This window comes from Papio anubis, chromosome 8, assembly GCF_008728515.1.
Source record: "Papio anubis isolate 15944 chromosome 8, Panubis1.0, whole genome shotgun sequence".
NCBI lineage: Eukaryota > Metazoa > Chordata > Mammalia > Primates > Cercopithecidae > Papio > Papio anubis.
The window spans coordinates 62,361,773-62,388,432 of record NC_044983.1 but is presented as its reverse complement, the minus strand read 5'-3'; the positions used below and the strand labels follow the sequence as shown (position 1 = coordinate 62,388,432).

The 26,660-nt window shown below is 39.5% G+C and overlaps 1 protein-coding gene across 1 annotated transcript in view; it reads left to right on the top strand.

Moving 5' to 3' along the window:
- VCPIP1 (valosin containing protein interacting protein 1) overlaps positions 1 to 13,459 on the top strand; it is a 41,318-nt gene extending 27,859 nt beyond the window's left edge. Inside the window, exon 3 of the mRNA XM_003902823.4 lies at positions 6,565 to 13,459. Within this exon, the coding sequence (XP_003902872.1) occupies positions 6,565 to 7,436 (872 nt within the window). The 3' untranslated portion in view covers positions 7,437 to 13,459. The remainder of the gene's footprint in view (positions 1 to 6,564) is intronic.
- The last annotated feature ends 13,201 nt before the right edge of the window (positions 13,460 to 26,660 follow it).

Genomic DNA, 26,660 nt, shown 5'->3' with positions numbered 1-26,660 from the left:
TCCTCGTCATCATCCTGTGGTCAAAGAATCAAAACATATCAAGCCCCTCTCAACCTCAGCCATTTACCTCCGTCTTCCAAAAACAGGAAAGGAACATACATAACTCTCTTATTTTATTCAAATCCACCTTAACATACAGATGGTTATATCTACATTTGAAAAACAGTATTGCCCATTATAACTAAACTATACTATTACTATTTCTGTTCTTCATTTTTGGAAAGGTATTCTAAAATTAACTGGCTCAGGCCAGGTACGGTGGCCCATGCCTATAATCCCAGCACTTTGGGAGGCCTAGGTGGGCAGATCACTTGAGGTTAGGAGTTCGAGACTAACCTGGCCAACATGGTGAAATGCTGTCTCTACAAAAAATGCAAAAATTATTTGTGTATGGCGGCAGGCACCTCTAATCCTAGCTACTCAGGAGGCTGAGGCATGAGAATCGCTTGAACCTGGGGGGAGGAGGCTGCAGTGAGCCGAGATTGCACCACTGCACTCCAGCTTGGGCAACAGAGTTGAGAGCAGACTCCATTCCCCCCAACCCCAACAACAAAAAATAGAATAAAATTAATTGACTTAAAATATGGTGTTTTTGGCCAGGTGTGGTGTCTCATGCCTGTAATCCCAGTATTTTGAGAGGCCAAGGTGGACAGATTGCTTGAGCCCAGGGGTTCGAGACCAGCCTGGGCAACATGACGAAACCTTGTCTCTACTAAAAATACAAAAATTGGCCAGGTGTGGTAGCATGCGCCCATAGTCTCAGCTGCAGGTGAGGCTGAGGTGGGAGGATCGCTTGAGCCCAGGAGGTAGAGGCTGCAGTGAGCCATGATCACACCACTGTACTCCAGCCTGGTTGACAGAGTGAGACCCTGTCCCCCACTATATATACGTATATAGTAAGTTTTCTTGCAGGTTTTTGTACAGAGAAATGAAGAAATGAATGGCAAATTTAGTTTTAACTATATAATACTCAGCTTTGCCTGTGAACTTTATAAAAATGGAATTATGCTGTATACCTTCTTCTATGATTTCTTTTTTTCTTTTTTTTTTGTGAGACGGAGTCTTGCTCTGTCGCCCAGGCTGGAGTGCAGTGGTGGGATCTCGGCTCACTGCAAGCTCTGCCTCCCGGGTTCACACCATTCTCCTGCCTCAGCCACTTGAGCAGCTGGGACTACAGGTGCCTGCCACCGTGCCTGGCTAATTTTTTGTGTTTTTAGTAGAGACAAGGTTTCACCGTGTTAGCCAGGATGGTCTGCTGACCTCGTGATCCACCCGCCTCAGCCTCCCAAAGTGCTGGGATTGCAGGTGTGAGCCGCTGCACCTGGCTTTTTTTTTTTTTTTTTTTTTTTTTTTTTTGAGATGGGGTTTTACTCTCAGGCTGGAGCACAGTGGTATGATCACAGCTCCCTGCAGCCTCAACCTCGCAGGCTCAAGTGATCCTTCTGCCTCAGCCTTTCAAGTTGCTGGGACTACAGGCATGTGCCACCCACACCCAGCTAATTTTTAAAATTTTTTGTAGAGGTGAGATCTCCTTAGGTTGCCCAGGCTGGAACTCTTAGGCTCAAGTAGTCAATTTGCCTCTGCCTCCCCAAGTGCTGAGATTACAGGCATGAGCCCCATACCTGGCTAACTTGTTTAGTTTAGCAACACTTTTTCAGATACATCTATGTTGATGAATTCAACTATAGGTTATTCATTTTCACTGCTGCATAGTATTCTGTTGTATTATTTTTAACACAATTCATTGTTCTGCTCATGAGCTTTTGGGTAGTTTCTAGGTTTTTAATGTAAAGAATAATTTAACTATAAATACTAGCATACATATCATGAGCATATATAAGTAATGGAATTTTTGTTTTGTTTTGTTTTGTTTTTGAGACGGAGTGTTGCTCTGGCTGGAGTGCAGTGGCACGATCTCGGCTCACTGCAAGTTCCACCTCCTGGGTTCACACCATTCTCCTGCCTCAGCCTCCTGAGTAGCTGGGACTACAGGCGCCCGCCACCAGACCAGCCTAATTTTTTTTTGTATTTTTAGTAGAGATGGGGTTTCACTGTGCTAGCCAGCATGGTCTCGATCTCCTGACCTTGTGATCCGCCTGCCTCAACCTCCCAAAGTGCTGGGATTACAGGCGTGAGCCACCATACCCGGCCTTAAGTAATGGAATTGTTGATATGTAATAGAGAATTTTTAATGTGCCTTGCTTCTTAAAATTCAAAGGACTATATGAAATCTGAACATTCTGTCTATACCTGCCAAAAACACCCATAAACAATTATGCTTAAAAGTATCACAACAGTATTTGTATTGTGTTTAAAGTATATCCTTTTTTTTTTTTTTTTTTTGCCACGGAGTCTTGCTCTGTTGCCCAGGCCTCCCAAAGTGCTGGGATTACAGGTGTGAGCCACTGTGCCTGGACTATCCATTGATTTTTAAATATATATTTTAAATTGGGGTATTTGTTTTTTGCTTTGTTTTTAGACAGTTTCTTGCTATCACCCATGTTGGAGTTCAGTGGCTCAGTAATAGCTCACTGCAGCCTCAGACTCCAGAGCTCAATGATCCTCCTGCCTCAGCCTCCCAAAAAACTGAGACTATAGGTGTACGCCATCACTCTCAGCTAACCTTTTGTATTTTTGTAGAGACCAGGGTCTTACCATGTTGCCCAGTTGGTATCAAACCCCTAGCCTCAAGCGATCTTCCCGCCTCAGCCTCCCAACATGCTGAGTCACCACGCCTGGCTGGAGTTTTTTAATAACGGTATAAACGTCCAGAAACTATAGAAATGGGAAACGTCACCTATCATTTAAAAATATTTGTCTTATGCATACATGTTTTAGGCAAGAATGTAATCATAGTACTTAGATTTTTTTCCTGCTATTGCAGCATCATGCACATTTTACTGTACATATCAGGCATCACAGCTTTTTTATTTATCTAATTTTTTTTTTTTTTTTTTTTGAGATGGAGTCTTGCTCTGTTGCCCAGACTGGAGTGCAGTGGCACGATCTTGGCTCACCACAACCTCCACCTCTTGGGTTCAAGCAATTCTCCCTGCCTCGTCCTCCTGAGTAGCTGGGACTACAGGCGCGCACCACCATGCCTGGCTAATTTTTGTATTTTTAGTAAAGATGGGGTTTCACGATGTTGGCCAGGCTGGTCTCAAACTCTTGACCTCATGATCTGCCCGCCTCGGCCTCCCAAAGTCCTGGGATTACAGGTGTGAGCCACAGCACCAGGCCTATTTATCTAAATTTTAATAGCTGCATATACTTCCATCAGGTAGATAGGAAATAATTTACTTAATTATTTCTTGTTGAAAATTGAGATTTTTTCCATTGTTGCATTGTAAGTAATACTGTGATGAACTTATGTGGAACTATGATTCTTTCTAGGGATAGCCAAGGGAAAGCATCACAGTAGCAATCTGGAAACAACTGCATAACCTTTTTTTTTTTTTTTTTTTGAGATGGAGTCTTGCTTTGTCGCCCAGATTGGAGTACAGTGGCACCATCTCGGCTCACTGCAACCTCCACCTCCTGGGTTCAAGCAGTTCTTCTGCCTCAGCCTCCCCAGTTGCTAGGACTACAGGCTCACACACCACCATGCCCATCTACTTTTTGTATTTTTAGTAGAGACTGGGTTTCACCATGTTGGCCAGGCTGGTCTTGAACTCCTGACCTCAAGTGATCTGCCTGCCTTGGCCTCCTGAAGTGCTGGGATTACAGTAGTGAGCCACCATGCCCGGTCACAAAACCTTTTTGTTCTTCTTTTTTTTTTTTTTTTTGAGACGGAGTCTCACTCTGTCGCCCAGGCTGCAGTGCAGTGGCTGGATCTCAGCTCACTGCAAGCTCGGCCTCCCGGGTTTACGCCATTCTCCTGCCTCAGCCTCCCGAGTAGCTGGGACTACAGGCACCCGCCACCTCGCCTGGCTAGTTTTTTGTATTTTTTAGTAGAGACGGGGTTTCTCCGTGTTAGCCAGCATGGTCTCGATCTCCTGACCTCGTGATCCGCCCGCCTCGGCCTCCCAAAGTGCTGGGATTACAGGCTTGAGCCACTGCGCCCGGCCTTTTTGTTCTAATAGAAGAATTAAAACATATTGACTACCTGATTGATATTAGGCACTGTGGTATGTGCTTCATTGTTTTAATGTTTTTAATGTGCTTAAATGTTTTCTCATTTAATCTTTAAATAATTGAGTGAAATGAGTAATATACCCATCATTATACTTACCCAATTGTATTATAATAATCTGTTTGTATCTGTCTTCTAAGAATTATGGTATTTTATTTTTAAATCCTCAGAGTCTATTTTAGTTCCTGGCACATAGTGAGGCTCAGTAGATGTTATCTATTCAGATGGATATTTAAAAGCTTTGCCTTGAGGCAGTTTTGGCCTTATAAAATTCTCTTCTTTGCTACCTTTGTTTCCTGAGCTATAGTTTATAGATCTCTGAGGACAGGGATTGGTAACCAATAAACTCATTCCAGATGTGCCCAGAAAAGTAGTATTTAGACAACATCTTTGACTTCAACTTTGGCGTGTCTGTTTTTGTCATTTATCTCTGCTGAAAATGTGTCAAGAGGAAATTCTACTTGGATTTTTATTAATTGATACTTTACCTACCATTGAAATTAATGTTTATTTGAAATTAATGTATGTTATTTATTCATTTGCAACTGAGCTATTTTTGCTAGTTGTTTGGAATATTCTCAGAGAGGTACATTAGAACCATTGAAGCTCTTTTAAGGGAAGGAAGAACTATTCTTAATATCTTACAAAACTGTAGAATGCTAAATGCCCACAAAGCATTCCTGAGTTTATTCATTATCCCTCCTCTCTGAATTTCTGTAGCTAGCACTTACCCTTTCATTTGTTTCTAACTAGTTTACTTTTGCCTTTATATTTTGCCATAAACATATTACTATGTACCATATATTATAAAATGTTCTTTATCTTTTTTTTCAAAATAGTATATAATGTTATAAATTGGAAAAGTCTTACTGTCACATATGTGGAGTATACTTAGAGTGACAATTTTAAAATGTAAAGGTAGTGGATTGTTTAAAACACACATTTTTTTTTAAATACACAGGCTGAAACAAGTGTAAAATTTTTGAATACCCTGTAGTGAGACCACCTCCTTGACTAGAAAATAAGAGAAGTTTACTTTAAAATTTTTATCCTCTGCTGCTGCATTAGTGGACCAGGAGAAATAAACAGCAGTGAGCCTTGTGAGGAGCATCCATAACCCCTGGCTTACTTGGGTGGTTCTGGCCTACCAGAAATGAATAAGAATTATTTCAAAGGAATTTAATTGAATAAGGTATTTTAAATTTTTTACAAGCAAGTGTTAGTTCACACTGAAGTCATAGTGCATTATTTAGTTTTTCTAAATGTGCCCCATAGCTACTGCTTTAACTATGGAATATCTTATTTTGAAAGCTCTTATTTTTTATATTTGTGAAAGATACATATCTACGGCACACTGTGAAAACACCTTTCTGGTATTTTACAATTCAATAGAATGACTTGATTTTTAGTTGAACACACTGTGTAACAAGTTAGGTATACCTCACTTTGCCTTGATAACTGTTTTGGCAAAGTTCATAATTTGAATTTTAGTAATAAAAGTATATTCTTTTATTTGTTGACATTGTGTTTTCCTTATAGCTCAGCTGTTTGTTTCAATCGCCATTTTTTTTTTTTTTTTTTTTTTTTGAGACAGAGTCTCACTCTGTCGCCCAGGCTGAAGTGCAGTGATTTGATCTTGGCCCACTGCAACCTTTGCCTCCCAAGTTCAAGCGATTCTCCTGCCTTAACCTGCTGAGTAGCTGGGACCATAGGCTCATGCCACCACACCCGGGTATTTTTTTTTTTTTTTTGTATTAGTAGTAGAGACGGGTTTCACCATTTTGGCCAGGCTGGTCTTGAACTCCTGACCTCAGGTGATCCACCCGTCTGCCTCCCAAAGTGCTGGGATTACATGCATGAGCCACGGTACCTGGCCTCAAGCCCCATTTTTTTTTTTTTTTTTTTTAGATGGAGTTTCACTCTTGTTGTCCAGGCTGGAGTGCAGTGCCGTGATCTCTGCTCACTGCAACCTCTGCCTCCCAGGTTCAAGCGATTCTCCTGCCTCAGCCTCCCGAGTAGCTGGGGTTACAGGTGCCTGCTGCCACGCCCAGCTATTTTTTTGTATTCTCAGTAGAGATGGGGTTTCACTATGTTGACCAGGCTGGTCTGAAGCTCCTGACCTCAGGTGATCCATCCGCCTCAGCCTCCCAAAGTGCTGGGTTTACAGGTGTGAGCCACTGCACGACCTCAAGCCCCATTCTTAACTTTGCTAATAGGATGATTTTTTAAAAAAGATCTCTGGGGAAAACTACTTCAGGGTCTGTGGTGACGGTTCTTTTTTGTAATACAATAAATTTGATTGAATTTTGTTTTGAAAGCTGTTATCTGTGAATTGTTATTTAAAATTCACTATTTTAACTATAATTGTCTTGACTACACTTTTGTTAATAACTTAAGATTTTAATATGTTAAATATCTTTTCCCCTTTTTAGGAATGGCTGATGGCAAGCATTGTACTTTTCCACATCTGCCTGGCAAAACCTTTGTCTATAATGCTTCTGAAGATAGACTGGAATTGTGTGTGGATGCTGCAGGACATTTCCCCATTGGTCCTGATGTTGAAGATTTAGTTAAAGAGGCTGTAAGTCAGGTTCGAGCAGAGGCTACTACAAGAAGTAGGGAATCAAGTCCCTCACATGGGCTATTAAAACTAGGTAGTGGTGGAGTAGTAAAAAAGAAATCTGAGCAACTTCATAACGTAACTGCCTTTCAGGGAAAAGGGCATTCTTTAGGAACTGCATCTGGTAACCCACACCTTGATCCAAGAGCTAGGGAAACTTCAGTTGTAAGAAAGCATAACACAGGGACAGACTTTAGTAATAGTTCCACTAAAACAGAGCCTTCTGTATTCACAGCTTCTTCTAGTAATAGTGAGCTTATTCGAATAGCTCCTGGAGTAGTAACAATGAGAGACGGCAGGCAGCTTGATCCTGATTTGGTTGAGGCCCAGCGAAAAAAATTGCAGGAAATGGTTTCTTCTATTCAGGCTTCAATGGACAGGCACTTGCGGGATCAAAGTACAGAGCAGTCACCATCTGATCTTCCTCAAAGGAAAATAGAAGTTGTGAGTTCTTCTGCAAAGTCTGGGAGTCTTCAGACTGGCTTGCCTGAATCTTTTCCTTTAACTGGTGGTACTGAAAATTTGAATACAGAAACAACTGATGGCTGTGTAGCAGATGCACTGGGAGCAGCCTTTGCCACAAGGTCAAAAGCACAAAGGGGAAATTCCGTGGAGGAGCTTGAAGAGATGGATAGTCAAGATGCTGAGATGACTAACACAACTGAGCCAATGGATCACTCTTGATTTAATTAGAGGCTAATAAAGGCAGAATGTTTATTGTGAATATGTAATATTTGTTGGCTGGGCCACGTAACTTGATTAGTCATTAAAAATCTTGTACGTATGTAATTCAAAGATTATATCTTGTAATTCAGTGCATGATAGCAAGTGTGTGATTGGCCATAGCTTTTAATATACTGCTGCCCAGGCTGGCTCTGAATTTCTATAAATTAGCTATTAGATCTGCTGAGATGACTTTCTTCCATGTATGTGGTTCATTGGAAGTTCTTTGTAATTTTAATTCCACAAAAGTGTTAATGTTTCCAACAAGAAAATTGTCTTACTAAATATGTTTGATTTCTGAAAAGGCTAGAAATGGAGGGGAAATGAGATTTTGCTAATGTTGATGTCATCAAGGTAACCATCTCACATACTAGTGTCAAAAGGTTTACGTAAACTTGAATTTTATCTGGACTAAATTGTATCTTAAAATTCATACAATTATTTATTAGACAGTGGGATGCAAGTGTTTCCATGAACGTAAACACATTCATAGAGATTTCTTGGCAAAAATGTCTTGAAAATAGAATGTAATGATATAACATTTTGCTGATTTGTGCAAGGTTGGGGAAAAATCTCTTCTAGATTGATGAGGTCAATGTGATTCAGTTGTGTTGCTGTCTGAGTCAACACAGCCAATTGTGTGTGTGCGTTATTAATATGTTACCATTATTTTTGATTCCTGGCTTGGTCAAGAACCACCTGATTTTTTTTTTTTTTAATCTTGAAGAAAAGTTGATTGCAAAGTGTGGTAGAAAAAGAAATAATGGTAGCAGTAGAGAATTTATAAATAAGAGTTTATCTTTATGAATGAGTTAATTGTTCTACAATTTTGATCAGTGGTATTTAAGCCTGTAATATGCTAAGTGTATTTACGCCCCTTTGAGCCAAAATGTTTTCTTTTTTTTTTTTCTTAGAATCCATAAGTTTCTGTATTTGTTGGCTTCACTTGGGTTTAGATGCAAATTTTACTGCATCACACCCTGATCAGCTGGGTGTTTGCTTAGTGTATTCATCAAATCTTTAGTGCCAGTTTCCTTGAGAAGCAGCTTTCATGCTTATTCCTTAAAAACAACAAAAGAGTGTTTATCCTGAGATTGGTATTGCACTATTTTATTTTATTCTGCAAATCTGTATTCTGAAATGTACATTTCAACCCATATTTTTCCTCTGTTCACTGAAATTAAGTTGAATTTGAATGGCTGAAAGACAAAATGTATGTTAATACAATCTCTTACCTAGAGCATTCAAAGCCTGGCTGTCTCTGTTTGCACATGTAACAGATGCAGAACTGTGTGTGTAATTCTAAGAAAATGTATGTCAGAAAGTATTTTATCAGATGTTTAAAAATCTCTGCCTGTTGATTCATAAGGGATATAGACAGTACTTTAACTTGTGTTTCCAGATAAGGCAGATTTTGGTCATCTTTCTGTGAAAGTATCTCTAACTGAACCCACTTCTTAAACTACTCTATTTTAAATAAGGAAAGAATGGAGAATCTAGACATTTTACAGGTGTATCTGAACAAAATATATATTTGGGTTAGTTTTTGTCACATTATCACGTTTGTCTTCATATTTTATCTTCATTCTAAATTTTCTTTCAAGCATCTTCTCCCTATCAAAACAGCAGGAAATTTTTAAACTTTTATATTGTACACTATTTTTGCATAAAATAAGAGCTGTAGCTACCAAATACTATTCACTACTTAGTAAAGGTGGCTTCTGTGTATTAAACTACAAATTACAAATATCACTTCACTAACCACTATAATTATTTTTGGCTCTTTCAGCCACTGGAACTTTTTTGGGGGGGATTTAAATACAGGAAAACTGTTTAATCAAAAAATGCACTGCTTTCATGTAAAATGATATAATCATCTTTAACAAATATTTTCTTCATTGATAACTGACAGATCTCTCATAGCATTAACATAAAATATCAGAAACAAACTTTATCTCCCTATTCTTACATTTAGTGCAAATTAGAATGCGTATGTGAATGTTAGAAGATGGACTTAATCTCTGACAACTTTATTTCTCTAGCTACAGCAATGCTATTTAAAAGCCAGTTAGGTATGAATAGTACAATAACAGTTTGGGTTCTCCCTTGATAAATGAATAAAAGGCTCAATTCTGATAAGTGATCAAATTTCTTGAAATTATTTCAAATCAGCTGAAAATTTGGTGGGGGTGATTGATGGTTTTTGAGAAGTAGGCCAGGTATCCTCACAAAAAAGTTTTAGAATAGGGTTTCTTTAAGTTTTTAAATATCATCCTTTGTCTTTCCATATGGTTTTCATAACCAAATACATTACTGTAGAATGGTTATTTTTCTAGTACTGCCATTTATGATATAGCCACATCTTGGAGTGCAAGCTAGACATCTCAGGTAAAAAAAAATTTTTTTAGCCCTAGATGTAAGATTATAACTAAAATGCATTCCTGCAATTCTGTTTGCAGCGCTTCACTAAACACTGAAATAAAGTTGTAAATTTTTTCTTCAATAATCCATTCTATAGTTAATCATACCAAATTTAAGTTGATGACCTAAAGTCCAGGTAGTGTTGAAGATAGTATATATCTAGAATACTGGTAGTGAGAAATTGGTGTAAGTTGAAGAAAACAAGATGCTGCCATATATTAAAATAGAATATAATTAACTCCATGAGAATGGTTACTCAGGAACTAGTTAAAGAGCAAACCCATTTCTCCCGCTTCACTCTGTTTCAGATATTTTATTGGAAAATGTTAGGGTAGAGGCCTGAGAAAGTTAGCAAATACTAACTTTTTTTGACTGATACTGGCTCTGTGTCTTCCAGTGATTTTTAGTTTGGTTTTTACAGTCAAGCCTACTGCTTGCAATTAAGATATCAATCTGAAATGCATCCATAATTCCTGGCCACAGGTCCTTAATGCCATTATTTTTAAGTATCTTCATTGGAGATGAACACTGACTTTTGCATATGGTCTCTTACCTCAGGGAAGATCACTTGCTAGCAACTCATACTACTAATGACAGGTTTTTGAGAATTGTACTGACATCACATGTTAGCTACTAAATGCAAAATGTATAGAAGTATTGTTTTATGTAGTTACCTACCAATACTATCTGCTACTGAATAACTCTCTAAATATGTAGACCTCACTAATAACCTTTAGGTAAAAAATTTACTTCTGTCATTAATTACACTTCAACTGGTCAATATAGTGACAGCATAAAGTGTTTATTTCAGAATATCAATACAGTTTTGTCTTCATTTTTCAATAGTAATTTCAATTGGTCCATACTTAAAATACTGCAGCACAGATTTTGAGTTTTATGGTTCTCAAAGCAAGGTTTCCATCTTAAGCTTTTTATAAAAACAAAGCCTTTGCAAAACTGGATTAAATTCCACTTAATGTGAATTAAAAATGACCATTTATAATAATAATAGTGAGCGCCATATTCTAAGTCGAGTAAATGTATCCTACCATTCAAGGTTATCATATAATTTAACAAAATTGTACAATCTTAAGGCTCTTCACAGTATAAATTAATTTTTCAAACCAGAGCTGTTCACATGAAAATATTGCTTAGTAGAATGTATATTTAAGAAATAAAATAACAGGGGAACTATATCACCAATGTAAGTTATAGAGTTAATTACACGTTCTACCATTCTTGATAATTCTTTGAGATGCTAAGTGTTTCAGTTAATATTTAATGATACCTAAATCGTGGGAATTTTAATGTTTGTTCCAAAATAGCAGAAATTGTAAAAATTGTGAATTATTGGAGAAAATGCCATTACTTGTATATCTGACATTTAATTTTTTAATTATGGAGACTACATGCTTTTGTAGTATAATATTAATGATTATTCTCTTGTAAAAGAAAAGGAAAAATTAGTAAAGAAAAAAGTTTTAGTTGATGTTACCTGCTTGTGAGTATCAATTACTTAGTTTTTAAAAGTTTAAGGTGTTGCATACTTTTCTTTAGAATGCAGAAATCTCGTCCTGAGCCCTTATGCCTGTGGTAGAGCAATAAAATAATGAAAAGGTTATCAGTATTTCCAGGCTTATTTGACTTAAGAATTAGTGCCAAGAACTGGAAAGTCTACTTTTTGGAGGGAAACGATATTTAGAATTTGTAAACATAAGCAGTAATAGTGTAAATATTTAGAAAAATAGCAAGTGCTTTAACTGCTCAATAAAATAGTATAGATGTTATGTCACCCTTAAGGCACTGGCTGTTGCCCATTATTTTCTGATTTCGTGATTGCTGTATATATTACATTTGAGTAATGAATAATTGGTAATAGTGTATTATAGTGTTCTACAACATACCTTACTGTACAGTATTTGAAGTTTTCTTTTATATCAGTAATAAAACTATAAGTTAATACTGATTTTCCCCTGAAATTCTCCACATTAGTTTTTAAAGGTAATTTTATATTCTTTAGTTTCCTGGAATTACAATGCATGAACATATAATTCAGTTTTATAAAGAAATTCTTAAAGTTTTCTTGTTGAACTTAAGTGAGTTATCATACAGGAATAGTAATTTTTCCCCTTAATGTAGATTTCATTGCTAGATGAAATGGACCCAGTGAAAAAAGAGTGCACAATTTTTTTTTTTTTAAACAGGTCTCACTCCACTGCCCAGGCTGGATTGCTGTGGCACAATCAGGGCTCACTGCAGCCTCAACCTCCTGGGCTCAAGTGATCCTCCCACCTCAGCCTCCTGAATAGCTGGGACTACAGGCATGTGCCACCACACCTGACTAATTTTTGTATTTTTTGTAGAGACAGGGTTTTGCCATGTTGCCCAGGCCAGTCTTGAACTCCTGAGCTCAAATGATCTGCCCTCCTCTGCCTCCCTAAGTGCTGGGATTACAGGCGTGAGCCACTGCACCCAGCCAGCAAAATTTCTTTAGACATATTACATAATTGGGCCATAATGCTTACTGAATATTCAAAAATAAAGGCAAATTCTAATAGAGAACTTGATTTTGTGGTGGTTTAAAAAAAATACTGGTTAGTGATAAATGAAAGGAATTACAGATAATAGTACTAAATAACATTTGTGTAGCTTAGCAGTCAACACATACTTACTTTTAAGTTTTACTGTATATGCGTAATATACATTTTATTAGATCATTTAACTCAGTAATTTAGAGTTTAGCCTTAGACACCAGACTTTCTAGGTCTGAGTCCTGGTACGCTGCTTTCTGTGACCTCTCTGTGCATTCCTCTGTGAGAGGATGATAATCACATCTGCTCCTAGGGTGGCTGTATTAAATGAGTTAACACGTATCTGATGATTAGAAGAGTGCCTGACACATAGTAAATATTCGCTATTGTTATATGTTAATGTAATATGGTAGAGTTCAGTTGCCATTAAGTGGGATAAATCTTCACAGGGCACACATTATTTAAGTAATTTGTTACATTAAAACTTATTTTACTTGTACATAATTGACTAAAAAATGGATGGTTGTACATTCAAACATTTATGCAAGGGCTTTATGACCATGTGCAGCACTGAGAATCTCACGAACCGACAGTGTGCTCTGTGACCCAAGGCAAGTCTTGGAGCCTTTCAAGGCCTCCATTTCTTCTGTAACCTTGTGTTTTCACAATTGTTAACCTTTTGTTCTGCCTACCATTGTCGTCATAGTCTCACTTGCAGAGGGCATAGTGCTGATGGGACAAGTGACATGGGTATGAGCCCCATGTAAACTAAACATAATTACCTTTCCTTTAGGTGTTGACTACAGTTATCCCAAACTTGGACTTGAGGTCTTGTATATGCATGCCATTGGTCACATACCATCAGAATAGAATTCTCAAAAACTCTTTAGTAAGTAAGATAAACATCCTACTTATAACTGCTCATTATGGATTTTATTTTTATTGTCTGGCTCTTTCAGACCCCAGTAACTGCAATTCTGACTTAATAATCGATTGTTTCTAATCATTAAAAATGTATATAGAAAAACTGAAGTAAGTCTTTAATTGATTTTCTGAACTGTATATGATACACTGAGGTGAAAAACATATGGGCTCTTCAAATTTGCAGACTCCTTAGAAGTAAACCTGTCTTTGGCCCATTTGTCATACCACATAAATTATTTGAAAAACAGATACATTATGTAGGAATTGGGGGGGATTATCCCTGTTTGTTCTATTTATAGAAACAGGTATAGTCCAAAGTCTACCTATAAAATGATGACATTTTTATATTTGATTGATGGAATCAGTATTTTATTTTTTATTTTCTGTTCTTTTTTGAGACTGAGTCTCGCTCTGCTGCCCAGACTGGAGTGCAGTGGCACCATCTTAGCTCACTGCAACCTCTGCCTCCCAGGTTCAAGCAATTCTCCTGCCTCAGCCTCCCGAGTAGCTGGGATTACAGGCACCCGCCACCATGCCTGGCTAATTTTTGTGTTAGTAGAAACGGGGTCTGTACTAAATAGAGGGGTCATTCATTATTTTAAACAAGTACTGATCAAATGCCTGTTTTTAAAACCTGGGAAACAGTTCCAAATGAGACAAATTCCATGTGTCCTTAGAGCTTACATCCCAAAGATGGAGATGATCACAAAACACATTGGTGATAGCTAACATTTAGTGACTCTTTTCCTTATATCTGGGCAATAGGCTGAACACTACATGCAATAATTAAATTAACCGTCAAAACCCTTCGTGGTTGGGTACTATCATTATCATCTTTTAGGAAACAAGTTGATTAGTTGGTTTACCTAAAGTCCTGGAGTTAGGTGGCAGAGCTAAGATTTAAATCCAGATGTTTAGGACTCCAGGGTCTATGCTCTTAACTTTAATGCTACATTTGTAATTTAGCAAAGGAATATAAAATTTGGTGGTCACATAAGTTTTTACATTTATTGTTCAATCTAGCTTGTTTTCAGATACACCAACATGGTTTTAATTGATTTCAGTGTATAGAGTATCTGGCTTTTTTTAATTTTTTTTTTTTTTTTTAAAGAGATGGTCTCACTCTGCTGTGCAGGCTGGAGTGCCCAGTGGTGGCATCATAGCTCACTGCAATCTCAAACTCCTGGGCTCAAGTGATCCTGCTGTCTCAGCCTTCCAAATAGCTGGGACTACAGATGTGTGTCACCTCACCTGGCTAATTTATTTTTTGTAGAGAAAGGGTTCCCCTATGTTGCTCAGGTTAGTCTCAAATCCCAGAAGTGCTGGGATTACAGGCATGAGCAACAGCTTTAATTTCACTTCCTACTAGTTCCCTTCCTGGACCCTCGTCCTCTATCCCAAGTTCTTCCTTCCTTGAATTTGTTTTCTTGCCTCCTGTAAATTTGGAGGTGCTTTAAGGAAGAGTTTCAGAATTTCTTACATGACTAACCTGGGTACATTTGAGAATCACTGGTTAAAGTCCAGTTTTTCAAGGACCTAAAATAATTCTTGTTTACTAAGTGTGTCTGCTGCTTTGGAGGGGAGGTTTCCCAAAGGTGATGTTTCTCAAAAAATAGTTCATGGGCTATATGCATCTCACCTAGAAAATTTATTTCTATGGAATCATGTGTCAGCGACTTTGCTAAACATAAGGAATGATAAACTGAAAAAGACACTTCCTGCCTTCATTACACTTACATTTTTAGTGAGAGAGAGAGATACATTTAAACAAGCAAGTAACTGTACATATTGGGGGAGCATTGGGTGGTGTGGGATTATGCTGCAAGAGGAATTAACCTGACCTCTGAAATGGTTAGGGAATGCTTCCTGAGAGGTGATGTACCATCTGAAACCTAAATAATTGATAGGATACTTAAAAATCAAATTGGCCAGCCAGGCGCAGTGGCTCATGTCTGTAATCCCAGCACTTTGGGAGGCCAAGGCCAGCAGATCGCGAGGTCAGGAGTTCGAGACCAGCCTGGTCAACTTAGTGAAACTCAGTCTCTACTAAAAATACAAAAATTAGCCAGGCATGGTGGCATGCATCTGTACTCCCAGGTACTCGAGAGACTGAGACAGGAGAATTGCTTGAACCCGGAAGGCGGAAGTTGTGGTGAGCCAAGATGGCGCCACTGCACTCCGGTCTTGGCAGTAAAGCAAGACTCTGTCTCAAAAAAAAAAAAAAAAAAAAATCAAACTGGCCAGGGATGGAGGATCATGCCCAGTGCATGGGGAAGCAGAGATGGGAGGATCGCTTGAGGCCAGGAATTCAAGACCAGCCTGGGCAACATAGCGAGACCCCAACACTATTGAAAAAAAATTAGCTGGGTGCGGTGGTGCATGCCTGTAGTCCCAGCTACTCAGGAGGCTGGGGAAGTTTATAAGTGAGCTATGATTGTGTCACGGCACTCAGCCTGGGCAACAGAGTGAGTCCCTGTTTCTTAAAAATAAATTGGCAAGACTCAGTATCTCCAAAAATATTTTACTAACTAGGTCAGTCTATCAAACAAAATTAAATGGGATGCTTATGTTTGCCATACTTTAGACTCCAGATCTTTCCTATAAGGGGGCAGTGAGCCAGCTGAATAGAAAAGGATGAAGAACTTTGAGAAAACTGTTGAAAATAGGGTTGCTAGAGAAAAAGAAAAACCTTTAGCAAGGAATGAGATTCTGCACTGAGTATACAAAAGTAACATACATAAGCTTCTCCTTTGAAATGAAAAGGTGTCTTTGTAATATGACCAATGTAAATTAGATACATAGATGAATAACACAAATGTAAGCAAAACAGTGAAGCCAGAATCAAATTAGGGATTAGAAGCCCTCAGTTATTCTGATTTCTTTCAACATTAGCAGGACTATAGAAAGATTAGTTTTTTTATTTTATTTTATTTTTTTTTTTGAGGCTGAGTCTTGCCCTATCACCCAGGTCGGGGTGCAGTAGTGCGATCTCGGCTCACCGCAACCTCTGCCTCCTGGGTTCAAGTGATTCTCGTCCCTCAGCCTCCCAGGTAGCTGGGACTACAGGTACATGCCACCACGCCCAGCTAGTTTTTGTATTTTTAGTGGAGACAGAGTTTCACCATGTTGCCCAGGCTGGTCTCGAACTCATGACGTCAAGTGATCCACCCACCTCGGCCTCCCAAAGTACTGGATTACAGGCATGAGCCACAGCACCCAGCCTTTTCCTTTCTTTTTTTTTAGACGGAGTCTCGCTCTGTCTCCCAGGCTGGAGTGCGGTGGCGCGATCTCTGCTCACTGCAAGCTCCACCTCCCGGGTTCACGCCATTCTCCTGCTTCAGCCTCCCGAGTAATTGGGTCTACAGGCGCCCGACACCAGGCCTGGCTAATTTTTTGTATTTTTTAGTAGAGACGGGGTTTCACCGTGTTAGCCAGGATGGTCTCGATCTCCCGACCTCCTGATCCGCCCGCCTCGACCTCCCGAAGTGCTGGGATTACAGGCGTGAGCCACTGCGCCTGGCATTTTTATTTTTTTGGACGGAGTCTCACTCTGTTGCCCAGGCTGGAGTGCTGCGGATGATCTTTGTTCATGGGTTCAAGCGATTCTTGTGCCTCAGCCTCTCAAGAAGCTGGGACTACAGTCGTACACCAACCACTCTTGGCTAATTTTTGTATTTTTTGTAGAGATGGGGGTCTCTCCATGTTGCCCAGGCTGGTCTCGAACTCCTGAACTCAAGCAATCCACCCACCTCGGCTCCCAAAGTGCTGGGAATTACAGGCACAAATCATGGTGCCTGACCTAGAAAGATTAGTTTCAGTTCTTCCTATAGCTTCTCACAGCCTATACCAGTATCTGTCACCTCTGTTTCCGTTAAGCAGTGGGACTGCCTAAGCGTCTAGTAATCAACTGCCTATCTTAAATTGTGCTTACAGTATTCCATTTCAATTTAGGATTATCATTACGTGATCTTTCTTATGGCAGGTGATTTGGCTCTTTTCTAAACGTTAGAATGTTATTAAATTTATGTTTAGTACATGAGGTAATTAGGAAAATTACTATCTGGAAAAGTTCTCATTGAAATAGGCTTTAATTTTTTCCCATTTAAAACTTATTCTCAGCCGGGCACGGTGGCTCACGCCTGTAATCCCAGCACTTTGGGAGGCCAAGGCGGGCAGATCACGAGGTCAGGAGATTGAGACCATCTGGCTAACACGGTGCAACCCCGTCTCTACTAAAAATACAAAATATTAGCCGGGCGTGGTGGTGGGCGCCTGTAGTCCCAGCTGCTCGGGAGGCTGAGGCAGGAGAATGGCGTGAACTCAGGAGGCGGAGCTTGCAGTGAGCCGAGATGCGCCACTGCACTCCAGCCTGGCGACATAGCAAGACTCCATCTCAAAAACAAAACAAAACAAACAAACAAAAACTTATTCTCAAAGGAATACATGTACATGGCTAAAATAATTCAAAACTATAGAAGGCACCCAGTTCTCCCATCCCAATCGCTAAATCAACTGTTTTATCTTTGGTGGTTACTTCCACAACTTAAATAAGATATCATAGGTATAATCTCTTGATTTGTCGACTTTAGACAGTATTTTATTCCTCCATTGTGAAAAATACTAGTTCCCTTGCCCTTTTTAGGTTTCTCTATAACTTTAAATAATATAGTTAGGTCTCTGTTTATTAATCCATTAATTTTAAACATTATCTCTTGACTCTCCCTATGAAAAATGAGGAAATTAGCATTTTTACACTTTCTGAAATCCCTTATCTTCTCATTCTACTTCCTAATTTTTTAAATCAACTATCCTATTTATTACTTTTACATACAACTATCCTATTTATTACATTTACAACCTTTGTCAAGGTTGATGGGATTCAAGTTATGTTCTTTTAGCCATAAGTGCCTTTTTAAAAGTCTATAGTTTAATTAAGCAAATAAATAGCCAAGGTGGTCCCAAATATTAAAATGAAAAGGGTTTCATTTTCCCTAGAATAATTAAAAAAATAATAAAATGAAAAGGGTTTTTTTTTTTTTTTTTTTCCCTGGGACACCAATTAGAAGTTGGAGTTTTTTCAAGGCAAACATTGTAATTGTTTTTTCACCTATTTCTTCACCCAGTGAAATCAAGGCAGTCATTATAATTTAATTTATTTGGAGAACAAGCTTCTTGTTTTTGCCTGGGTATAAATTCATTAGCAGTTATTCCACAAGAAGAAAGTAGGAATAGATTGTGGACAAGATTAACAGACACTTCAACTATCTTGTTTTATGTCCCACTATTCACTTTTTTTTTTTTTTTTTTTGAGATGAGTCTTGCCCAGTTGCCCAGGTTGGAGTGCAGTGGCATGATCTCGGCTCACTGCAACTTCTGCCTCCCGGATTCAAGCAATTCTCCCTGCCTCAGCCTCCAAGGAGCTGGGATTACAGGCGCATGCCACCACACCTGGCTAATTTTTGGCATTTTATTTGCGAATTGTTTATCTCTACAAATTCAGTTTGGAAATATGATAAATATATTTGTATTTTTATTATGTAAATAATAAAAAATACGTAATTCATTTTCTACTCTAAATCTTTAAATTGCTTCCCCAGGAATATGCACCATCCACACAGCTGTCCCTACTGCTTCCCATCCTCCTGTAACGAAAGGACAATACTCCAGGATTTGCTTATGCTGGTTTGAAAAGCCCTGGTTAATACAGTACCTAGAAGACTATATTTCTTTTTTTTTTTTTTTAAAGAGATGAGATCTTACTCTTTAACCTACTCTTACCCTCTGCAACCTCTGCCTCCTAGGTTCAAGCAATTCTCCTGCCTCAGGCTCCCGAGTAGATGGGACTACAGGCATGTGCCACCACACCCAGATAATTTTTTGTATTTTCAGTAGAGAGAGGGTTTCATCGTGTTAGCCAGGATGGTCTCAATCTCCTAACCTTGTGATCCGCCCGCCTCAGCCTCCCGAAGTGCTGGGATTACACATGTGAGCCACCCCGCTTTCACCCAGGCTGGAGTGCAGTGGTGTGATTATAGCTCACTGCAGCCTCAAATGCCTGAGTTCAAGGGATCCTTCCGCCTCAGCCTCCCCAGTAGCTAGAACTAGAGGGGTGCCACCAGGCCCAGCTATTTTTTTTTTTTTTTTTTTAATTCTAGAATGAGTAGGCACGGTGGCTCACACCTGTAATCCCAGCACTTTGGGAGGCCCAGGCAGGCGGATTGCCTGAGCTCAGGAGCTTCAGACCAGCCTGGGCAACATGTAAAAATACCAAAACAAAACAAAACAAAAAATTAGCCAGGCGTGGTGGTGTGGACCTGTAATCCCAGCTACTCCGGAGGCTGAGGCAGGAGAATCACTTGAATCCGGGAGGTGGAGGTTTCAGTGAGCCAAGATCGCACCACTGCACTCCAGCCTGGGTGACAGAGCGAACTCTGTCTCCAAAAAAATCAATCATTCAGTCAATCCAATCAATCCTAGAAGGAAATAGCTCCAAAAAATAAAAGTGCTTGGACAGAAATGATGAAACTATGTATTCAATCTGAAAACAAAACTCAGGTTCAGAACTCTATCTTGGATAGAGAAATGTTTGCTCCATTCTCTGTCCCCTCACCACCAATATTTTTGCTAATCTTCAGTCTACATTTAGGGTGCTATTTTAAATTTGATGGAAATTATAAATAGAAATCACACTGTCTAACATAAGCAGTTATAGAATTCTTAGTTTGGCTTTTAAAGTTAAAAATAAGAGCACTTGAACTGCATGGGAAGAAAAATTGTAAAGAGAAAAAAATGTTTTAAAGTGTCCCTACTTAAACCCAAGACCCCTTGCTCTACACTTTTGTGGTAGAGAAAATAATGATTTCTCAAAAGTGTCCATGTCCTAATACCCAGAACCTGTGAATATATTACCTTCCATGGCAAAAGGGACTTTACAGATGTGATTAAGGATTTCGACATGGAGGGATTAACCCGGATTATCCAGGTGGGCCCAGTGTAATCACAAGAATACTTACGAATGGAAGAGGCAGACAGGAGAGCCAGAGAAAGATCTGAAGGTGCTACACCACTGGCTTTGAAAATAGAGGAAGGGGTGGTGAGCCAAGGAGTGCACAATGCCTTTAGGATCTGGCAAAAACAAGGAAACAAATTCTCCTCTAGAACTTCCAGAAAACGAACACAGCCCTCCTGACACCTTGATTTTAGCGCAATGAAATCCTTTTTGTACTTCTGGCCTCCAGAACCTTAGGGTAATGTTTGTATTTTATTTTATTTTTTTTGAGACGGAGTCTCACTGTGTTGCCCAGGCTGGAGTGCAGTGGCCGGATCTCGGCTCACTGCAAGCTCCGCCTCCCGGGTTTACGCCATTCTCCTGCCTCAGCCTCCTGAGTAGCTGGGACTACAGGCGCCCGCCACCTCGCCCGGCTAGTTTTTTGTATTTCTTAGTAGAGACGGGGTTTCACCATGTTAGCCAGGATGGTCTCGATCTCCTGACCTCGTGATCCGCCCGTCTCGGCCTCCCAAAGTGCTGGGATTACAGGCTTGAGTCACCGCGCCCGGCCTGTATTTTATTATTTTTTTTGAGATGGAGTCTCACTCTGTCACCCAGAGTGAGTGCAGTGACACGCTCTCAGCTCACTGCAACCTCTGCCTCCCGGGTTCAAGCGATTCTCCTGCCTCAGCCTCCCGAGTAGATGGGACTACAGGCATATGCCACCACACCTGGATAATTTTTTTTGTATTTTCAAGTAGAGAGAGGGTTTCATCGTGTTAGCCAGGATGGTCTCGATCTCCCGACCTCGTGATCTGCCCGCCTTGGCCTTGCAAAGTGCTGGGATTACACCTGTGAGCCACTGCTCCCGGCCATGTTTGTATTGCTTTAAGCCACTACATTTGTGGTAATTTGTTACAGCAGCAATAGGAAACTGATACACCTTTGCTGAAATTTTCGACATTTTTGGCCTGTAATAATAAAAGTAATGTTTCTCTTCAAAAAGTAATTTTCCATAATGTTCAAACTCTAGTCCTCATTTACAAGTAAGCCTACTAACCGAGGGTTCAAAATGAAGGATAGGAACTCCAAGTTAGGGAAGAGGGTATTCAGGGCATTAAAATGATAACTTACCAGCATGCCACAAAATCCTCAAAGCAGGGTTATTACTAATTGGTGGGAAACATGACATCCACCAAGATATGAGTATGTGTGCTTCTCTTAAATTCTGATCTTTCTACATCCACTCTAAATGTTATCACCTTCTACTTTAACAGATATAATAATCTATCTTGTCTTTTTCCAGCCTCTCCTTCTCTACTGGCCTGGCATGTCCAGGCATTACTAATGGGCACAGTGAATTTTTGAAAGTTTAAGGGGAATCTGTGCTTCTTGACAGTGGTTACTGGCATTTAGTGTCCTGGGACTGGGAACACATTGCTCTTGCAATGTGTGAGACAGTCCTGCACGAAGAAGTATCCTGCATTCCATTCACTTTTCAACCAGTCATGTAAGTGAAACACCTGATTATAATTATGTAAGCTAGAACCAGACTTCCTTTTATACTTAAGTGCACAAGTGTTTTTTGCGCTATTTTAAAATAATTGAATATTTCCAGAAATGCAACTACCATGTAAACCAAGGAAAAACTGTATTTTATTTTGTTGAGGCTGAACCAAGAGTTGTTTCCCCATTTTAGAAAATCACATTACTGAAGGCAACCCAGCTCAAAGTTTTAAGACACTAATACAGCCCATGTATGGATGTCTGTATTTGTAGATATTGTGTTCATAGTGACTCTACCTATATATATCAGCTGTATTAGTTGTGCCCAAGAGAGATTTTATTATAAATTTCTTTTGTCTGTCCTCTATATTGTAGATAGAGCAGTAAAACAATTTTTAAAAAAGTAATGTGTAAGTTATCTATAAATTTCATTTTAGTATGGTATAGGGAATAGAAAATATTGTTATAAAAAGGGGATATTGGCTCCAGTAGGGTTGAAATCATTGCTTTAAATGTATCCATCCATCCATCCATCCATCCATCCATCCATCCCTCCCTCCCTCCCTCCCTCTCATAACCATGTATCACTGCCTTGCCTTCCCTTCTCTCACAAATATCTTCAGAGTGCCTTGACTTCATTACCTAATCAGTTGTCAGTCCTCCTGAAATCTGACTTTTACCACTACCATGACATTGAAACGATGGCCACAAAGTCACCAAACCCTGTTAAATCCAATATATACCCGTAGAAAGAAATCAGTCCCATTTTACTTTCTACAGCATTTGAGTTCATTTCTCCCTTTTATTTGAAACTTTCATTCCTTGATTTATATTATATCATCTCCATGATTTCTACCCCTTAAACTCCTTTGCAAGTCTTGCTCTTTTGCCTGTTCCTTGTTGGCATTTCCCATTACTTAACTTTTAGCCCTGTTTCTCGCTCTACACTCTTTTCCTAGGCAATCTCATCTACTCCTGTGACTTTAGTCACATCCTGTGATTTAAAAATCTTTATTTTCAATCCCAACCCCACTCGTGAACTACATCTCTCTCCATCTGGAAGCACCAAATACCCAAAATTCAACATATTCCAAAATGGAACTCACTTCCTACCCACCAATCTATAATTACTCCTGTATCCTATTCCAAATTAGTAGCATCACCAGTCAGCCAGTCTTTCAAGTAAGAACCTGAGAGTTTGGATTCACCTTTTTCTCTCTCCATCATCGTGTCTTCTCCATCGCCACTGCCAATGCATCAGTTTAAGCTCCTGTCTCTCACCCAGTTTATAGCAAATCTTTTAACTCATCTCCCAGTTTCTAGTCATGTCCAATCCAATATATCCTCCACATGGTCACCTAGGGTATCCTTTGAAACATAAATCTGTTTAGCTCTTCCCTGTTTAAAAAGCAAACAAAGAGACAGAAAGTAGAGTAGTTGTTGCCTAGGGCTGAGGACCTTGGGAGAAAATGGGGGATGATTGCTAATGGGTACAGATTTTTGGGGGAGGTGATGAAATGGCATAAAATTGATTGTGGTGATGGTTGCACAACTCTTTGAAGATACTAAAAACTAAATTGTACACTTTACATGAATGGATCATATTACTACAGTATGAGAGAATAATAGAATATGAACTCGCTAATAGATCTGAATTCAAAATAATTGAGTCAGGCTCAGTGGCTCACATCTGCAATCCCAACACTTTGGAAGGCCAAGGTGGTAGGGTCACTTGAGCCCAGGAGTTTGAGGCTGCAGTGAGCTATGTTTGTGTCACTGCACTGCATGCAGTACTCCAACCTGGGCAACAGAGCAAAACCCTGTCAAAAAAAAAAAAAAAAAAGAAAGAAAAGAAAGGAAGGAAGGATAATTGGGAGAAGACTTGTAGATTTATATAGTAGAGGAAAAGACTATTCATTTTAATATTGAGAATTAATTTACCAAGTTATAGCTAATCTAAAACATACTTTGCAGATATTATTAAAATAATGAGTATGCCCTTTATTTGCATGTACATGATTTTAAAGTATATTTTCATATATTAAATTTTTTTTAAGTTGGTTCTCTCAATTTAGAGATCTATGTTCAAATCTGACTTTGCTTTTACTTTTAGTTAGTTTCTTTTAGCTAGTTCTACCTAAAAAAATTAACTTAAGTTGAAAAATAAGAGTAATTTAGAAGACAGAATGCTTAACTTTCCTGGTAACAGGTTAAGGTGCTATACTTGAGACTGTTTTGAGAGCAAAATTTATCTCTGTAGTACTAACGTGTAGCATGAGTAGGTGTTCAAGAACTGTTTGTTAAATTGAATACGATTAATAAGAAATAAATAAGATTAATAAGCATTTCTTTTCTAAGAATAGGGATTCTCAATCTTTATTATAGCACCAGGTGCTATGTGCTCTGTGCAGAAATTTTACATTATACCACTACCTCCCTATTATGGTAATTTACATGAATATGTACAAATGAACCAACTTTGCACTAATGTCTTTACTGTGATATTTATCAGTAATTCACTAAAGAGGAACAGCAGAGTATCACTAGCTTTTCAGCATTTGAGTCCAGTATTGCAGCTTTTAAAAGTAGGTTCTTCTAAAACCAAAAATCAGAACGTTGAAATTGTCATTTTCAAAGATTTTAACCTTTTACCAAATAAGCAAAAGCCAGTCATTCACAAAGCAGAAAGGGGTCACCATTAGCTATGAATGCTTTCTATGTCTCTGGAGCTTCACATCCAACACAACTATAGCTATGAAAGAAGGGTCTGATCCATTCCTTCCTTCCTCCTTCCCTCCTTCTTCCTTATCTTTCTTTCTCTTTTTCTTGTTATATCTGATGATGGTTACTTTTTTTTTTTTTTTTTTTGAGATGGAGTCTCGTTCTGTCACCCAGGCTGGAGGGTAGTGGTGCAATCTTGGCTCACTGCAACTTCCGCCTCCCAGGTTCAAGCTATTCTCCTGCCTCAGCCTCCTGAGTAGCTGGGACTACAGGCATACACCGCCATGCCCAGCTAATTCTTGTATTTTTAGTAGAGATGGGGTTTCACCATGTTGGCCAGGATGGTCTTGATCTCCTGACCTCAGGTGATCTACCCGCCTCAGCCTCCCAAAGTGCTGGGATTACAGATGTGAGCCACCACACCTGTCTGATGGTTATTTTCAATCCCAAGACATGCACTTTATCCAGTAAAAATTGGACTGAAGAATTTAGGAATTCTAAAATAAAAATTCAAATTGGAAAAATAAAAATTTACTTCATGGAGATTTAAATACAATAAGGAGAGTGACAGGGGTTGTGAGTGCCCCTTCATTCATGACACTCTAGCTGTCAGGTCTGGGATTTGATTTTACCCTACTTACAAACTAAGTTAAACTGTTACTGGCTCATGGATGCTTTTACCAGAAGACACCAGACTCTTAGGTTGGGGACAATGTATTGATATTACTTACAGCACAGCAAACACCTTGAGCATCGACATATTTGTGCCAGTTATTCTTGCTTTCAGGTCCCATGAGGCAATGTAATGGTATCAGATGGATGTCATGCATAGAGTGGATTTGTGCTACAGTTGAGAAACACTGAACTTGGGAATCCACTGCTTTTATAGTAAGCAGTAAGTAAACCTGGTTTTTGTCTCAGACTGAGATGTTACCTCATCTCTCAAGGCAACTAGCTGCAAACAACCCTTAGAAACGGCCTGTATAAAAGAGTACTCAGGGCCTTGCAATCTTGGCACACCCAGCAAGATGTATATAGGAGTGCAAGAAAACCAAGGAAGATTGTTTCTTTTAGTAATCACACCAGCATCTCTGAAGAATGGCCCTGGTTGGGCACAGATGGATCATGCCTGTAATCCCAGCACTTTAGGACGTTGAGGCAGGAGGACTGCTTGAGCCCAGGAGTTCAAGGTTACAGTGAGCTATAATCACACCACTGCACTCCAGCCTGGGCTACGCAGCTAGACCCCAAATCTAAAACCTTTAAAAACAGGCCAGGGTCAGTGGCTCATGCCTGTAATCCCAGCACTTTGGGAGGCTGAGGTGGATGGATCACCTGAGGTCAGGAGTTCGAGACCAGCCTGGCCAACATGGCAAAACCCCATCTCTACTAAAAATACAAAAATTAGGCCAGGCATGGTGGCTCACCCCTGTAATCTCAGCACTTTGGGAGGCCGAGGAGTTCGAGACCAGGCTGGTCAACATGGTGAGACCCCATCTCTGTAATCCCAGCACTTTGGGAGGCCGAGGCAGGAGGATCACCTGAGGTCAGGAGTTCGAGACCAGGCTGGTCAACATGGTGAGACCCCCATCTCTACTAAAAATACAAAAAATCAGCCTGGCGTGGCAGGAGAATTTCTTGAACCTGGAAGGTAGAGGTTGCAGCGAGCCAAGATCACGCCACTGGACTCCTGCCTAGGCGACAGAGTGAGACTGTCTCAAAAAAAAAAAAAAAAACAAAAAAACCCAAAAAACAAAACAAAAAACCCCACAAAAATTAGCTGGGCATGGTGACACATGCCTGTAATCCCAGCTACTTGGGAGGCTGAGGCACAAGAATTGCTTGAACGTGGGAGGCGGAGGTTGCAGTGAGTGGCAATTGAGCCAATGCACTCCAGCCTGGGTGACAGAGTGAGACTCTTAAAAAAAACAAAAAACCTACTATTTGATAGCACAAGTTGACTATAGTCAATAACTTCGTCGTACATTTTAAAATAAGAGTGTAAGGGGTTTGTAACACAAAGGATACATACTCAAGGGGATGGATACCCCATCTCCTTGATGTGATTATTTCACATTGCATGCCTGTATCAAA